Genomic DNA, 20,737 nt, shown 5'->3' with positions numbered 1-20,737 from the left:
TGATACACACAGCAACAGAGGAAGGTTACTACTACTGATACAGCAACAGAGGAAGGTTACTAGTACTGATACACACAGCAACAGAGGAAGGTTACTACTACTGATACACACAGCAACAGAGGAAGGTTACTACTACTGATACACACAGCAACAGAGGAAGGTTACTACTGCTGATACACACAGCAACAGAGGAAGGTTACTACTACTGATACACACAGCAACAGAGGAAGGTTAGTACTACTGATACACACAGCAACAGAGGAAGGTTAGTACTACTGATACACACAGCAACAGAGGAAGGTTACTACTACTGATACACACAGCAACAGAGGAAGGTTACTACTACTGATACACACAGCAACAGAGGAAGGTTACTACTACTGATACACACAGCAACAGAGGAAGGTTATTACTACTGATACACAAAGCAACAGAGGAAGGTTACTACTACTGATACACACAGCAACAGAGGAAGGTTACTACTACTGATACACACAGCAACAGAGGAAGGTTACTACTACTGATACACACAGCAACAGAGGAAGGTTACTACTGATACACACAGCAACAGAGGAAGGTTAGTACTACTGATGCACACAGCAACAGAGCAAGGTTACTACTACTGATACACACAGCAACAGAGGAAGGTTAGTACTGATACACACAGCAACAGAGGAATGTTACTACTACTGATACACACAGCAACAGAGGAAGGTTACTACTGATACACACAGCAACAGAGGAAGGTTAGTACTACTGATACACACAGCAACAGAGGAAGGTTACTACTACTGATACACACAGCAACAGAGGAAGGTTACTACTACTGATACACACAGCAACAGAGGAAGGTTAGTACTACTGATACACACAGCAACAGAGGAAGGTTACTACTACTGATACACACAGCAACAGAGGAAGGTTACTACTACTGATTCACACAGCAAAAGAGGAAGGTTAGTACTACTGATACACACAGCAACAGAGGAAGGTTACTACTACTGATACACACAGCAACAGAGGAAGGTTAGTACTACTGATACACAAAGCAACAGAGGAAGGTTACTACTACTGATACACACAGCAACAGAGGAAGGTTACTACTACTGATACACACAGCAACAGAGGAAGGTTACTACTACTGATACACACAGCAACAGAGGAAGGTTAGTACTACTGATACACACAGCAACAGAGGAAGGTTACTACTACTGATACACACAGAAACAGAGGAAGGTTACTACTACTGATACACACAGCAACAGAGGAAGGTTACTACTACTGATACACACAGCAACAGAGGAAGGTTACTACTACTGATACACACAGCAACAGAGGAAGGTTACTACTACTGATCCACAGCAACAGAGGAAGGTTACTACTACTGATACACACAGCAACAGAGGAAGGTTACTACTACTGATACACACAGCAACAGAGGAAGGTTACTACTACTGATACACACAGCAACAGAGGAAGGTTACTACTACTGATACACACAGCAACAGAGGAAGGTTACTACTACTGATACACACAGCAACAGAGGAAGGTTACTACTACTGATACACACAGCAACAGAGGAAGGTTACTACTACTGATACACACAGCAACAGAGGAAGGTTACTACTACTGATACACACAGCAACAGAGGAAGGTTACTACTACTGATACACACAGCAACAGAGGAAGGTTACTACTACTGATACACACAGCAACAGAGGAAGGTTATTACTACTGATACACAAAGCAACAGAGGAAGGTTACTACTACTGATACACACAGCAACAGAGGAAGTTTACTACTACTGATACACACAGCAACAGAGGAAGGTTACTACTACTGATACACACAGCAACAGAGGAAGGTTACTACTGATACACACAGCAACAGAGGAAGGTTAGTACTACTGATGCACACAGCAACAGAGCAAGGTTACTACTACTGATACACACAGCAACAGAGGAAGGTTAGTACTGATACACACAGCAACAGAGGAATGTTACTACTACTGATACACACAGCAACAGAGGAAGGTTACTACTGATACACACAGCAACAGAGGAAGGTTAGTACTACTGATACACACAGCAACAGAGGAAGGTTACTACTACTGATACACACAGCAACAGAGGAAGGTTACTACTACTGATACACACAGCAACAGAGGAAGGTTACTACTACTGATACACACAGCAACAGAGGAAGGTTACTACTGATACACACAGCAACAGAGGAAGGTTAGTACTGATACACACAGCAACAGAGGAAGGTTACTACTGATACACACAGCAACAGAGGAAGGTTACTACTACTGATACACACAGCAACAGAGGAAGGTTAGTACTACTGATACACACAGCAACAGAGGAAGGTTAGTACTACTGATACACACAGCAACAGAGGAAGGTTACTACTACTGATACACACAGCAACAGAGGAAGGTTAGTACTACTGATACACACAGCAACAGAGGAAGGTTACTACTACTGATACACACAGCAACAGAGGAAGGTTAGTACTACTGATACACACAGCAACAGAGGAAGGTTACTACTACTGATACACACAGCAACAGAGGAAGGTTACTACTACTGATACACACAGCAACAGAGGAAGGTTAGTACTACTGATACACACAGCAACAGAGGAAGGTTACTACTACTGATACACACAGCAACAGAGGAAGGTTACTACTACTGATACACACAGCAACAGAGGAAGGTTACTACTACTGATACACACAGCAACAGAGGAAGGTTAGTACTACTGATACACACAGCAACAGAGGAAGGTTACTACTACTGATACACACAGCAACAGAGGAAGGTTACTACTACTGATACACACAGCAACAGAGGAAGGTTACTACTACTGATACACACAGCAACAGAGGAAGGTACTAGTACTGATACACACAGCAACAGAGGAAGGTACTAGTACTGATACACACAGCAACAGAGGAAGGTATAGTACTGATACACACAGCAACAGAGGAAGGTCTAGTACTGATACACACAGCAACAGAGGAAGGTTACTACTACTGATACACACAGCAACAGAGGAAGGTTACTACTACTGATACACACAGCAACAGAGGAAGGTTACTACTACTGATACACACAGCAACAGAGGAAGGTTACTACTACTGATACACACAGCAACAGAGGAAGGTTACTACTACTGATACACACAGCAACAGAGGAAGGTTAGTACTACTGATACACACAGCAACAGAGGAAGGTAAGTACTACTGATACACACAGCAACAGAGGAAGGTTAGTACTACTGATACACACAGCAACAGAGGAAGGTTAGTACTACTGATACACACAGCAACAGAGGAAGGTTAGTACTGATACACACAGCAACAGAGGAAGGTTAGTACTACTGATACACACAGCAACAGAGGAAGGTTACTACTACTGATACACACAGCAACAGAGGAAGGTTACTACTACTGATTCACACAGCAAAAGAGGAAGGTTAGTACTACTGATACACACAGCAACAGAGGAAGGTTACTACTACTGATACACACAGCAACAGAGGAAGGTTAGTACTACTGATACACAAAGCAACAGAGGAAGGTTACTACTACTGATACACACAGCAACAGAGGAAGGTTAGTACTACTGATACACACAGCAACAGAGGAAGGTTACTACTACTGATACACACAGCAACAGAGGAAGGTTAATACTACTGATACACACAGCAACAGAGGAAGGTTACTACTACTGATACACACAGCAACAGAGGAAGGTTAGTACTACTGATACACACAGCAACAGAGGAAGGTTACTACTACTGATACACACAGCAACAGAGGAAGGTTAGTACTACTGATACACACAGCAACAGAGGAAGGTTATAGTACTGATACACACAGCAACAGAGGAAGGTTAGTACTACTGATACACACAGCAACAGAGGAAGGTTACTACTACTGATACACACAGCAACAGAGGAAGGTTAGTACTACTGATACACACAGCAACAGAGGAAGGTTACTACTACTGATACACACAGCAACAGAGGAAGGTACTACTACTGATACACACAGCAACAGAGGAAGGTTAGTACTACTGATACACACAGCAACAGAGGAAGGTTACTACTACTGATACACACAGCAACAGAGGAAGGTTAGTACTACTGATACACACAGCAACAGAGGAAGGTTACTACTACTGATACACACAGCAACAGAGGAAGGTTACTACTACTGATACACACAGCAAAAGAGGAAGGTTAGTACTACTGATACACACAGCAACAGAGGAAGGTTACTACTACTGATACACACAGCAACAGAGGAAGGTTACTACTACTGATACACACAGCAACAGAGGAAGGTTACTACTGCTGATACACACAGCAACAGAGGAAGGTTACTACTACTGATACACACAGCAACAGAGGAAGGTTAGTACTACTGATACACACAGCAACAGAGGAAGGTTACTACTACTGATACACACAGCAACAGAGGAAGGTTACTACTACTGATACACATAGCAACAGAGGAAGGTTACTACTACTGATACACACAGCAACAGAGGAAGGTTACTACTACTGATACACACAGCAACAGAGGAAGGTTATTACTACTGATACACAAAGCAACAGAGGAAGGTTACTACTACTGATACACACAGCAACAGAGGAAGTTTACTACTACTGATAAAAACAGCAACAGAGGAAGGTTACTACTACTGATACACACAGCAACAGAGGAAGGTTACTACTGATACAGACAGCAACAGAGGAAGGTTAGTACTACTGATGCACACAGCAACAGAGGAAGGTTAGTACTACTGATACACACAGCAACAGAGGAAGGTTACTACTGATACACACAGCAACAGAGGAAGGTTACTACTGATACACACAGCAACAGAGGAAGGTTACTACTACTGATACACACAGCAACAGAGGAAGGTTACTACTACTGATACACACAGCAACAGAGGAAGGTTAGTACTACTGATGCACACAGCAACAGAGCAAGGTTACTACTACTGATACACACAGCAACAGAGGAAGGTTAGTACTGATACACACAGCAACAGAGGAAGGTTACTACTACTGATACACACAGCAACAGAGGAAGTTTACTACTGATACACACAGCAACAGAGGAAGGTTAGTACTACTGATACACACAGCAACAGAGGAAGGTTACTACTACTGATACACACAGCAACAGAGGAAGGTTACTACTACTGATACACACAGCAACAGAGGAAGGTTACTACTACTGATACACACAGCAACAGAGGAAGGTTACTACTACTGATACACACAGCAACAGAGGAAGGTCTAGTACTGATACACACAGCAACAGAGGAAGGTATACTACTGATACACACAGCAACAGAGGAAGGTTACTAATACTGATACACACAGCAACAGAGGAAGGTTACTACTACTGATACACACAGCAACAGAGGAAGGTTAGTACTACTGATACACACAGCAACAGAGGAAGGTTACTACTACTGATACACACAGCAAAAGAGGAAGGTTAGTACTACTGATACACACAGCAACAGAGGAAGGTTACTACTACTGATACACACAGCAACAGAGGAAGGTTAGTACTACTGATACACAAAGCAACAGAGGAAGGTTACTACTACTGATACACACAGCAACAGAGGAAGGTTAGTACTACTGATACACACAGCAACAGAGGAAGGTTACTACTACTGATACACACAGCAACAGAGGAAGGTTAATACTACTGATACACACAGCAACAGAGGAAGGTTACTACTACTGATACACACAGCAACAGAGGAAGGTTACTACTACTGATACACACAGCAACAGAGGAAGGTTACTACTACTGATACACACAGAAACAGAGGAAGGTTACTACTACTGATACACACAGCAACAGAGGAAGGTTACTACTACTGATACACACAGCAACATAGGAAGGTTACTACTACTGATACACACAGCAACAGAGGAAGGTTACTACTACTGATACACACAGCAACAGAGGAAGGTTACTAGTACTGATACACACAGCAACAGAGGAAGGTTACTACTACTGATACACACAGCAACAGAGGAAGGTTACTACTACTGATACACACAGCAACAGAGGAAGGTTACTACTACTGATACACACAGCAACAGAGGAAGGTTACTACTACTGATACACACAGCAACAGAGGAAGGTTACTACTACTGATACACACAGCAACAGAGGAAGGTTAGTACTACTGATGCACACAGCAACAGAGGAAGGTTACTACTACTGATACACACAGCAACAGAGGAAGGTTAGTACTACTGATACACACAGCAACAGAGGAAGGTTACTACTACTGATACACACAGCAACAGAGGAAGGTATACTACTGATACACACAGCAACAGAGGAAGGTTAGTACTACTGATACACACAGCAACAGAGGAAGGTTACTACTACTGATACACACAGCAACAGAGGAAGGTTACTACTACTGATACACACAGCAACAGAGGAAGGTTACTACTACTGATACACACAGCAACAGAGGAAGGTACTACTACTGATACACACAGCAACAGAGGAAGGTATACTACTGATACACACAGCAACAGAGGAAGGTACTACTACTGATACACACAGCAACAGAGGAAGGTTACTACTACTGATACACACAGCAACAGAGGAAGGTTAGTACTACTGATACACACAGCAACAGAGGAAGGTTACTACTACTGATACACACAGCAACAGAGGAAGGTTACTACTACTGATTCACACAGCAAAAGAGGAAGGTTAGTACTACTGATACACACAGCAACAGAGGAAGGTTACTACTACTGATACACACAGCAACAGAGGAAGGTTAGTACTACTGATACACAAAGCAACAGAGGAAGGTTACTACTACTGATACACACAGCAACAGAGGAAGGTTAGTACTACTGATACACACAGCAACAGAGGAAGGTTACTACTACTGATACACACAGCAACAGAGGAAGGTTAATACTACTGATACAGCAACAGAGGAAGGTTACTACTACTGATACACACAGCAACATAGGAAGGTTAGTACTACTGATACACACAGCAACAGAGGAAGGTTACTACTACTGATACACACAGAAACAGAGGAAGGTTACTACTACTGATACACACAGCAACAGAGGAAGGTTACTACTACTGATACACACAGCAACAGAGGAAGGTTACTACTACTGATACACACAGCAACAGAGGAAGGTTACTACTACTGATACACACAGCAACAGAGGAAGGTTACTAGTACTGATACACACAGCAACAGAGGAAGGTTACTACTACTGATACACACAGCAACAGAGGAAGGTTACTACTACTGATACACACAGCAACAGAGGAAGGTTACTACTGCTGATACACACAGCAACAGAGGAAGGTTACTACTACTGATACACACAGCAACAGAGGAAGGTTAGTACTACTGATACACACAGCAACAGAGGAAGGTTAGTACTACTGATACACACAGCAACAGAGGAAGGTTACTACTACTGATACACACAGCAACAGAGGAAGTTTACTACTACTTATACACACAGCAACAGAGGAAGGTTACTACTACTGATACACACAGCAACAGAGGAAGGTTAGTACTACTGATACACAAAGCAACAGAGGAAGGTTACTACTACTGATACACACAGCAACAGAGGAAGGTTACTACTACTGATACACACAGCAACAGAGGAAGGTTACTACTACTGATACACACAGCAACAGAGGAAGGTACTACTACTGATACACACAGCAACAGAGGAAGGTTAGTACTACTGATGCACACAGCAACAGAGGAAGGTTACTACTACTGATACACACAGCAACAGAGGAAGGTTAGACTACTGATACACACAGCAACAGAGGAAGGTTACTACTACTGATACACACAGCAACAGAGGAAGGTTACTACTACTGATACACACAGCAACAGAGGAAGGTTAGTACTACTGATACACACAGCAACAGAGGAAGGTTACTACTACTGATACACACAGCAACAGAGGAAGGTTACTACTACTGATACACACAGCAACAGAGGAAGGTTATTACTACTGATACACACAGCAACAGAGGAAGTTTACTACTGATACACACAGCAACAGAGGAAGGTTAGCTACTGATACACACAGCAACAGAGGAAGGTTATACTACTGATACACACAGCAACAGAGGAAGGTTACTACTACTGATACACACAGCAACAGAGGAAGGTTAGTACTACTGATACACACAGCAACAGAGGAAGGTTACTACTACTGATACACACAGCAACAGAGGAAGGTATAGTACTGATACACACAGCAACAGAGGAAGGTTACTACTACTGATACACACAGCAACAGAGGAAGGTTACTACTACTGATACACACAGCAACAGAGGAAGGTTAGTACTACTGATACACACAGCAACAGAGGAAGGTTACTACTACTGATACACACAGCAACAGAGGAAGGTTAGTACTACTGATACACACAGCAACAGAGGAAGTTTAGTACTACTGATACACACAGCAACAGAGGAAGGTTACTACTACTGATACACACAGCAACAGAGGAAGGTTAGTACTACTGATACACAAAACAACAGAGGAAGGTTAGTACTACTGATACACACAGCAACAGAGGAAGGTTAGTACTACTGATACACACAGCAACAGAGGAAGGTTACTACTACTGATACACACAGCAACAGAGGAAGGTTACTACTACTGATAACACAGCAACAGAGGAAGGTTACTACTACTGATACACACAGCAACAGAGGAAGGTTAGTACTACTGATACACACAGCAACAGAGGAAGGTTACTACTACTGATACACACAGCAACAGAGGAAGGTTACTACTACTGATACACACAGCAACAGAGGAAGGTTACTACTACTGATACACACAGCAACAGAGGAAGGTTAGTACTACTGATACACACAGCAACAGAGGAAGGTTAGTACTACTGATACACACAGCAACAGAGGAAGGTTACTACTACTGATACACACAGCAACAGAGGAAGGTTACTACTACTGATACACACAGCAACAGAGGAAGGTTAGTACTGATACACACAGCAACAGAGGAAGGTTACTACTACTGATACACACAGCAACAGAGGAAGGTTAGTACTGATACACACAGCAACAGAGGAAGGTTACTACTACTGATACACACAGCAACAGAGGAAGGTTACTACTACTGATACACACAGCAACAGAGGAAGGTTACTACTACTGATACACACAGCAACAGAGGAAGGTTACTACTACTGATACACACAGCAACAGAGGAAGGTTACTACTACTGATACACACAGCAACAGAGGAAGGTTACTACTACTGATACACACAGCAACAGAGGAAGGTTACTACTACTGATACACACAGCAACAGAGGAAGGTTAGTACTACTGATACACACAGCAACAGAGGAAGGTTAGTACTACTGATACACACAGCAACAGAGGAAGGTTAGTACTACTCATACAGACAGCAACAGAGGAAGGTTAGTACTACTGATACAGACAGCAACAGAGGAAGGTTACTACTACTGATACACACAGCAACAGAGGAAGGTTAATACTGATACACAAAGCAACAGAGGAAGGTTACTACTACTTATACACACAGCAACAGAGGAAGGTTACTACTACTGATACACACAGCAACAGAGGAAGGTTGCTACTACTGATACACACAGCAACAGAGGAAGGTTACTACTACTGATACACACAGCAACAGAGGAAGGTTACTACTGATACACACAGCAACAGAGGAAGGTTATTACTACTGATACACACAGCAACAGAGGAAGGTTACTACTGATACAGACAGCAACAGAGGAAGGTTACTACTACTGATACACACAGCAACAGAGGAAGGTTAGTACTACTGATACACACAGCAACAGAGGAAGGTTAGTACTACTGATACACACAGCAACAGAGGAAGGTTACTACTACTGATACACACAGCAAAAGAGGAAGGTTAGTACTAATGATACACACAGCAACAGAGGAAGGTTACTACTACTGATACACACAGCAACAGAGGAAGGTTAGTACTACTGATACACAAAGCAACAGAGGAAGGTTACTACTACTGATACACACAGCAACAGAGGAAGGTTAGTACTACTGATACACACAACAACAGAGGAAGGTTACTACTACTGATACACACAACAACAGAGGAAGGTTAATACTACTGATACAGTAACAGAGGAAGGTTACTACTACTGATACACACAGCAACAGAGGAAGGTTAGTACTACTGATACACACAGCAACAGAGGAAGGTTACTACTACTGATACACACAGCAAGAGAGGAAGGTTACTACTACTGATACACACAGCAACAGAGGAAGGTTAGTACTACTGATACACACAGCAACAGAGGAAGGTTACTAGTACTGATACACACAGCAACAGAGGAAGGTTACTACTACTGATACACACAGCAACATAGGAAGGTTACTACTACTGATACACACAGCAACAGAGGAAGGTTACTACTACTGATACAGCAACAGAGGAAGGTTACTAGTACTGATACACACAGCAACAGAGGAAGGTTACTACTGCTGATACACACAGCAACAGAGGAAGGTTACTACTACTGATACACACAGCAACAGAGGAAGGTTACTACTGCTGATACACACAGCAACAGAGGAAGGTTACTACTACTGATACACACAGCAACAGAGGAAGGTTAGTACTACTGATACACACAGCAACAGAGGAAGGTTAGTACTACTGATACACACAGCAACAGAGGAAGGTTACTACTACTGATACACACAGCAACAGAGGAAGTTTACTACTACTTATACACACAGCAACAGAGGAAGGTTACTACTACTGATACACACAGCAACAGAGGAAGGTTATTACTACTGATACACAAAGCAACAGAGGAAGGTTACTACTACTGATACACACAGCAACAGAGGAAGGTTACTACTACTGATACAAACAGCAACAGAGGAAGGTTACTACTACTGATACACACAGCAACAGAGGAAGGTTACTACTGATACACACAGCAACAGAGGAAGGTTAGTACTACTGATGCACACAGCAACAGAGCAAGGTTACTACTACTGATACACACAGCAACAGAGGAAGGTTAGTACTGATACACACAGCAACAGAGGAAGGTTACTACTACTGATACACACAGCAACAGAGGAAGGTTACTACTGATACACACAGCAACAGAGGAAGGTTAGTACTACTGATACACACAGCAACAGAGGAAGGTTACTACTACTGATACACACAGCAACAGAGGAAGGTTACTACTACTGATACACACAGCAACAGAGGAAGGTTACTACTACTGATACACACAGCAACAGAGGAAGGTTACTAGTACTGATACACACAGCAACAGAGGAAGGTTACTACTACTGATACACACAGCAACAGAGGAAGGTTACTACTACTGATACACACAGCAACAGAGGAAGGTTACTACTGCTGATACACACAGCAACAGAGGAAGGTTACTACTACTGATACACACAGCAACAGAGGAAGGTTACTACTACTGATACACACAGCAACAGAGGAAGGTTAGTACTACTGATACACACAACAACAGAGGAAGGTTACTACTACTGATACACACAGCAACAGAGGAAGGTTACTACTACTGATACACACAGCAACAGAGGAAGGTTACTACTACTGATACACACAGCAACAGAGGAAGGTTACTACTACTGATACACAAAGCAACAGAGGAAGGTTACTACTACTGATACACACAGCAACAGAGGAAGGTTACTACTACTGATAAAAACAGCAACAGAGGAAGGTTACTACTACTGATACACACAGCAACAGAGGAAGGTATACTACTGATACACACAGCAACAGAGGAAGGTTAGTACTACTGATGCACACAGCAACAGAGGAAGGTTACTACTACTGATACACACAGCAACAGAGGAAGGTATAGTACTGATACACACAGCAACAGAGGAAGGTTACTACTACTGATACACACAGCAACAGAGGAAGGTTACTACTGATACACACAGCAACAGAGGAAGGTTAGTACTACTGATACACACAGCAACAGAGGAAGGTTACTACTACTGATACACACAGCAACAGAGGAAGGTTACTACTACTGATACACACAGCAACAGAGGAAGGTTACTACTACTGATACACACAGCAACAGAGGAAGGTACTACTACTGATACACACAGCAACAGAGGAAGGTTAGTACTGATACACACAGCAACAGAGGAAGGTTACTACTGATACACACAGCAACAGAGGAAGGTTACTACTACTGATACACACAGCAACAGAGGAAGGTTAGTACTACTGATACACACAGCAACAGAGGAAGGTTAGTACTACTGATACACACAGCAACAGAGGAAGGTTACTACTTCTGATTCACACAGCAAAAGAGGAAGGTTCGTACTACTGATACACACAGCAACAGAGGAAGGTTACTACTACTGATACACACAGCAACAGAGGAAGGTTAGTACTACTGATACACAAAGCAACAGAGGAAGGTTACTACTACTGATACACACAGCAACAGAGGAAGGTTAGTACTACTGATACACACAGCAACAGAGGAAGGTTACTACTACTGATACACACAGCAACAGAGGAAGGTTAATACTACTGATACACACAGCAACAGAGGAAGGTTACTACTACTGATACACACAGCAACAGAGGAAGGTTAGTACTACTGATACACACAGCAACAGAGGAAGGTTACTACTACTGATACACACAGAAACAGAGGAAGGTTACTACTACTGATACACACAGCAACAGAGGAAGGTTAGTACTACTGATACACACAGCAACAGAGGAAGGTTACTACTACTGATACACACAGCAACAGAGGAAGGTTACTACTACTGATACACACAGCAACAGAGGAAGGTTACTACTACTGATACACACAGCAACAGAGGAAGGTTACTAGCTACTGATACACACAGCAACAGAGGAAGGTTACTACTACTGATACACACAGCAACATAGGAAGGTTACTACTACTGATACACACAGCAACAGAGGAAGGTTACTACTACTGACACAGCAACAGAGGAAGGTTACTAGTACTGATACACACAGCAACAGAGGAAGGTTACTACTACTGATACACACAGCAACAGAGGAAGGTTACTACTACTGATACACACAGCAACAGAGGAGGGTTACTACTGCTGATACACACAGCAACAGAGGAAGGTTACTACTACTGATACACACAGCAACAGAGGAAGGTTACTACTACTGATACACACAGCAACAGAGGAAGGTTACTACTACTGATACACACAGCAACAGAGGAAGGTTACTACTACTGATACACACAGCAACAGAGGAAGGTTACTACTACTGATACACACAGCAACAGAGGAAGGTTACTACTACTGATACACACAGCAACAGAGGAAGGTTACTACTACTGATACACAAAGCAACAGAGGAAGGTTACTACTACTGATACACACAGCAACAGAGGAAGGTTACTAGTACTGATACACACAGCAACAGAGGAAGTTTACTACTACTGATACACACAGCAACAGAGGAAGGTTACTACTACTGATACACACAGCAACAGAGGAAGGTTACTACTGATACACACAGCAACAGAGGAAGGTTAGTACTACTGATACACACAGCAACAGAGGAAGGTTACTACTACTGATACACACAGCAACAGAGGAAGGTACTAGTACTGATACACACAGCAACAGAGGAAGGTTACTACTACTGATACACACAGCAACAGAGGAAGGTATACTACTGATACACACAGCAACAGAGGAAGGTTAGTACTACTGATACACACAGCAACAGAGGAAGGTTACTACTACTGATACACACAGCAACAGAGGAAGGTTACTACTACTGATACACACAGCAACAGAGGAAGGTTATTACTACTGATACACACAGCAACAGAGGAAGGTTACTACTGATACACACAGCAACAGAGGAAGGTTAGTACTGATACACACAGCAACAGAGGAAGGTTACTACTGATACACACAGCAACAGAGGAAGGTTACTACTACTGATACACACAGCAACAGAGGAAGGTTAGTACTACTGATACACACAGCAACAGAGGAAGGTATACTACTGATACACACAGCAACAGAGGAAGGTACTAGTACTGATACACACAGCAACAGAGGAAGGTTACTACTGATACACACAGCAACAGAGGAAGGTTACTACTACTGATACACACAGCAACAGAGGAAGGTTAGTACTACTGATACACACAGCAACAGAGGAAGGTTACTACTACTGATACACACAGCAACAGAGGAAGGTTACTACTACTGATTCACACAGCAAAAGAGGAAGGTTAGTACTACTGATACACACAGCAACAGAGGAAGGTTACTACTACTGATACACACAGCAACAGAGGAAGGTTAGTACTACTGATACACAAAGCAACAGAGGAAGGTTACTACTACTGATACACACAGCAACAGAGGAAGGTTAGTACTACTGATACACACAACAACAGAGGAAGGTTACTACTACTGATACACACAACAACAGAGGAAGGTTAATACTACTGCTACAGCAACAGAGGAAGGTTACTACTACTGATACACACAGCAACAGAGGAAGGTTAGTACTACTGATACACACAGCAACAGAGGAAGGTTACTACTACTGATACACACAGAAACAGAGGAAGGTTACTACTACTGATACACACAGCAACAGAGGAAGGTTAGTACTACTGATACACACAGCAACATAGGAAGGTTACTACTACTGATACACACAGCAACAGAGGAAGGTTAGTACTACTGATACACACAGCAACAGAGGAAGGTTACTACTACTGATACACACAGAAACAGAGGAAGGTTACTAGTACTGATACACACAGCAACAGAGGAAGGTTACTACTACTGATACACACAGCAACATAGGAAGGTTACTACTACTGATACACACAGCAACAGAGGAAGGTTACTACTACTGATACACAGCAACAGAGGAAGGTTACTAGTACTGATACACACAGCAACAGAGGAAGGTTACTACTACTGATACACACAGCAAAAGAGGAAGGTTACTACTACTGATACACACAGCAACAGAGGAAGGTTACTACTGCTGATACACACAGCAACAGAGGAAGGTTACTACTACTGATACACACAGCAACAGAGGAAGGTTAGTACTACTGATACACACAGCAACAGAGGAAGGTTAGTACTACTGATACACACAGCAACAGAGGAAGGTTACTACTACTGATACACACAGCAACAGAGGATGTTTACTACTACTGATACACACAGCAACAGAGGAAGGTTACTACTACTGATACACACAGCAACAGAGGAAGGTTAGTACTACTGATACACAAAGCAACAGAGGAAGGTTACTACTACTGATACACACAGCAACAGAGGAAGTTTACTACTACTGATACACACAGCAACAGAGGAAGGTTACTACTACTGATACACACAGCAACAGAGGAAGGTTACTACTGATACACACAGCAACAGAGGAAGGTTAGTACTACTGATGCACACAGCAACAGAGCAAGGTTACTACTACTGATACACACAGCAACAGAGGAAGGTTAGTACTGATACACACAGCAACAGAGGAAGGTTACTACTACTGATACACACAGCAACAGAGGAAGGTTACTACTGATACACACAGCAACAGAGGAAGGTTAGTACTACTGATACACACAGCAACAGAGGAAGGTTACTACTACTGATACACACAGCAACAGAGGAAGGTTACTACTACTGATACACACAGCAACAGAGGAAGGTTATTACTACTGATACACACAGCAACAGAGGAAGGTTACTACTGATACACACAGCAACAGAGGAAGGTTAGTACTGATACACACAGCAACAGAGGAAGGTTACTACTGATACACACATCAACAGAGGAAGGTTACTACTACTGATACACACAGCAACAGAGGAAGGTTAGTACTACTGATACACACAGCAACAGAGGAAGGTTACTACTACTGATACACACAGCAACAGAGGAAGGTTAGTACTACTGATACACAAAGCAACAGAGGAAGGTTACTACTACTGATACACACAGCAACAGAGGAAGGTTACTACTACTGATACACACAACAACAGAGGAAGGTTAATACTACTGATACAGCAACAGAGGAAGGTTACTACTACTGATACACACAGCAACAGAGGAAGGTTAGTACTACTGATACACACAGCAACAGAGGAAGGTTACTACTACTGATACACACAGAAACAGAGGAAGGTTACTAGTACTGATACACACAGCAACAGAGGAAGGTTACTACTACTGATACACACAGCAACATAGGAAGGTTACTACTACTGATACACACAGCAACAGAGGAAGGTTAGTACTACTGATACACACAGCAACAGAGGAAGGTTACTACTACTGATACACACAGAAACAGAGGAAGGTTACTAGTACTGATACACACAGCAACAGAGGAAGGTTACTACTACTGATACACACAGCAACATAGGAAGGTTACTACTACTGATACACACAGCAACAGAGGAAGGTTACTACTACTGATACAGCAACAGAGGAAGGTTACTAGTACTGATACACACAGCAACAGAGGAAGGTTACTACTACTGATACACACAGCAACAGAGGAAGGTTACTACTACTGATACACACAGCAACAGAGGAAGGTTACTACTGCTGATACACACAGCAACAGAGGAAGGTTACTACTACTGATACACACAGCAACAGAGGAAGGTTAGTACTACTGATACACACAGCAACAGAGGAAGGTTAGTACTACTGATACACACAGCAACAGAGGAAGGTTACTACTACTGATACACACAGCAACAGAGGATGTTTACTACTACTTATACACACAGCAACAGAGGAAAGTTACTACTACTGATACACACAGCAACAGAGGAAGGTTATTACTACTGATACACAAAGCAACAGAGGAAGGTTACTACTACTGATACACACAGCAACAGAGGAAGTTTACTACTACTGATACACACAGCAACAGAGGAAGGTTACTACTACTGATACACACAGCAACAGAGGAAGGTTACTACTGATACACACAGCAACAGAGGAAGGTTAGTACTACTGATGCACACAACAACAGAGCAAGGTTACTACTACTGATACACACAGCAACAGAGGAAGGTTAGTACTGATACACACAGCAACAGAGGAAGGTTACTACTACTGATACACACAGCAACAGAGGATGGTTACTACTGATACACACAGCAACAGAGGAAGGTTAGTACTACTGATACACACAGCAACAGAGGAAGGTTACTACTGATACACACAGCAACAGAGGAAGGTTAGTACTGATACACACAGCAACAGAGGAAGGTTACTACTGATACACACAGCAACAGAGGAAGGTTACTACTACTGATACACACAGCAACAGAGGAAGGTTAGTACTACTGATACACACAGCAACAGAGGAAGGTTACTACTACTGATACACACAGCAACAGAGGAAGGTTAGTACTACTGATACACAAAGCAACAGAGGAAGGTTACTACTACTGATACACACAGCAACAGAGGAAGGTTAGTACTACTGATACACACAACAACAGAGGAAGGTTACTACTACTGATACACACAACAACAGAGGAAGGTTAATACTACTGATACAGCAACACAGGAAGGTTACTACTACTGATACACACAGCAACAGAGGAAGGTTAGTACTACTGATACACACAGCAACAGAGGAAGGTTACTACTACTGATACACACAGAAACAGAGGAAGGTTACTACTACTGATACACACAGCAACAGGGGAAGGTTAGTACTACTGATACACACAGCAACAGAGGAAGGTTACTACTACTGATACACACAGCAACAGAGGAAGGTTAGTACTACTGATACACACAGCAACAGAGGAAGGTTTGAATTACTGATTCACACAGCAACAGAGGAAGTTTAGTACTACTGATATACACAGCAACAGAGGAAGGTTAATACTACTGATACACACAGCAACAGAGGAAGGTTACGAATAATTTTAAAGGACCTACAGGTAACTGCCAAAATAATGGAAACACCTGAGTAAATTTGGGATACAAAGTATATTGAATGCAGGTGCTTACATACAGGTGTGGTTCCTAAGTTAATTAAGCAATTAGCATCCCATCATGCTTAGGATCATGTATAAAAACGCTGTGCAGGCCATTGTTTTTTCCATTATTTTAGCTACCATGGCTATGCCCCTATAAGATTACAATGAATGGTTTGATTAGCATGAAAACGATGTAAACCATATGCCATGGCCATCTCAGTCACCAGATCTCAACCCAATTGAACACTTACAGGAGATTCTGCAGCGGCACCATCGACAGTGTTTTCCACCACCATCAACAAAACACCAAATGATGGAATTTCGATCACCTAGCCACAGAAAGCCATACAGCCATTTTCCAAAGAAGGAGAGTTGTCACAAAAGTCAGAAATAGCATTAAAATAAATCACTAACCTTTGATGATCTTCAATGGATGGCACTCCCAGGACTTCATGTTAGACAATAAATGTGTGTTTTGTTCGATAAAGTTCATCTTTATGTCCAAAAACCTCATTTGAAATTGGTGCGTTATGTTCAGAAATGCATTGTCTCAAACAAACATCCGGTGAAATTCCAGAGAGCCACATCAAATTACAGAAATACTCATCATAAACATTGATGAAAGACACAAGTGTTATACATAGGATTAAAGATAAATGTATTGTTAATCCAGCCTCTGTGTCAGATTTCAAAAAGGCTCCATGTTAGACAATAAATGTTTGTTTTGTTCGATAAAGTTCATCTTTATGTCCAAATACCTCCTTTTTGTTCACGCGTTTAGTCCAGTAATCCAAATGCACAAAGCGCGGGCACAAAGTCCAGACGAAAAGTCAAAAAAGTTCCATTAAAGTTAGTAGAAACATGTCAAACGATGTATATAGTCAATCTTTAGGATGTTTTTATCATAAATCTTCAATAATATTCCAACCGGACAATTCCGTTGTCATTAGAAAGGAAAGAGAACGAGCGTCACGCTCACGGCCACTCGCGAGACTAAACTAATGTCTTTCAGCTTGACCACTTGTTGAAACAGCTCTTATTCGATCCCCTTTCACAATACAAGCCTGAAACAACTTCTAAAGACTGTTGACATGTACTGGAAGCCTTAGGAAGTGCAATCTGACCCCACAGACACAGGATATTGGATATGCAATCACTTAAAAAAACTACAAACCTCAGATTTCCCACTTCTGGTTGGATTTTTCTCAGGTTTTTGCCTGCCATATGAGTTCTGTTATACTCACAGACATTATTTTAACCGTTTTGGAAACTTTTGAGTGTTTTTTTATCAAAATCTACCAATTATATGCATATCCCAGCTTCTGGGCCTGAGTAACAGGCAGTTTACTTTGGGCACGCTTTTCATCAAAACTTCCCAATGCTGCCCCCTATCTCAATGAAGTTTTAATAAACACTTAATTACCATCCTGTCTTCTCTTCTAGTTGGTTCCTACGTTAGGTGCCAGTGCGGTGGTGATGGCCCTACAGCTGTGTGATGAGGTGAGCCTGGCAGGGTTTGGTTATGAGCTGCAGCATCCCGGTGCCAGACTACACTACTATGAGAGTCTATGTGTGGACGCCATCAAGGCCCAGGTACACTACAGTATATAAGAGCAGTGGAGAGAGAATGACAAACGCTGATTGTTTGCTGTTCCCATAAAAATATTTGTTAGCTTGTGCTACTAGTACGGTCCAGGTCAGAGAAGCACTTTTGAATTATATATATTTTTCAAATGAAAGTCTCTTAAGTATCTTCCTGTATTGATTGTCTTTGTCCAGGTGGTACATGATGTGAGCGCTGAGAAACTCTTCCTCAGAGAGCTAGTGGCTGCAGGTGTCTTGACTGACCTCACAGGGGCGCTGTGACAAAGAGACAGTACCAGGGATGAACCCTGTTCTAGCAGTTGTGGTTTGAGGTTAACTGCCTTGCTCAAGGGCAGAACGGCAGATTTTTCCACCTTGCCGGCTCGGGGATTCGAAACAGCGACCTTTATTAACAACCCCTGGTTCCTTTTCCTACCATGATGATTCAACCAATCAAGGCTTAGTTGAAAAATGTACTATTATTATATACTGTATTATGCACTATAAAAATGTATGCACCCATTACTGTAAGTCGCTTTGGATAAAGGTGTCTGCTAAATGTCATATGTAATTATTATATATTAAATTCCCAAAGCAGCTGTTTGTATATCAATATCAAATCATTTCTGGGTAACGGTTAAGTACCTTACTGTAATAGATTTAAATAAAAATGGGCAAAAAAACATTTCTCAAGAAAGAATTTAGCTAGGACTGTCTGGGAGTGGTCTGAGTGGGGAGGGGAAAACTGAAAACTAGCTGTTATTGGCAGAGGTTTGGAACTCTCTTTGTTATTGGTCTATTAACTAATTTACTGCATGGTGACGCCACCATGGAAAGCAGAAACACCCTCCCATGCAAACCTGCTCATTAGAAGGTTCTGTGTAGATTGTATTTTCAACCAGCAACTGTCAGGAAATAACACTGAACACTTTTACAGTGTTAGATTAATCAGCAATATGATACAAAACCCTGGGAAAACAGACTTTTTACTGCACTGGGA

General features: G+C 42.1%; 1 protein-coding gene across 1 annotated transcript in view; it reads left to right on the top strand.

Moving 5' to 3' along the window:
* Positions 1-20,336, top strand: part of st3gal7 (ST3 beta-galactoside alpha-2,3-sialyltransferase 7) — a 67,710-nt gene extending 47,374 nt beyond the window's left edge. The window contains exons 7-8 of the mRNA XM_045710061.1: positions 19,597-19,746; positions 19,933-20,336. Coding sequence (XP_045566017.1) covers positions 19,597-19,746; positions 19,933-20,019 — 237 coding nt within the window. The 3' untranslated portion in view covers positions 20,020-20,336. The remainder of the gene's footprint in view (positions 1-19,596; positions 19,747-19,932) is intronic.
* The last annotated feature ends 401 nt before the right edge of the window (positions 20,337-20,737 follow it).

The sequence above is a fragment of the Salmo salar genome, chromosome ssa28 (genome assembly GCF_905237065.1).
Source record: "Salmo salar chromosome ssa28, Ssal_v3.1, whole genome shotgun sequence".
NCBI lineage: Eukaryota > Metazoa > Chordata > Actinopteri > Salmoniformes > Salmonidae > Salmo > Salmo salar.
This window is presented reverse-complemented; position numbering and strand designations above follow the sequence as displayed.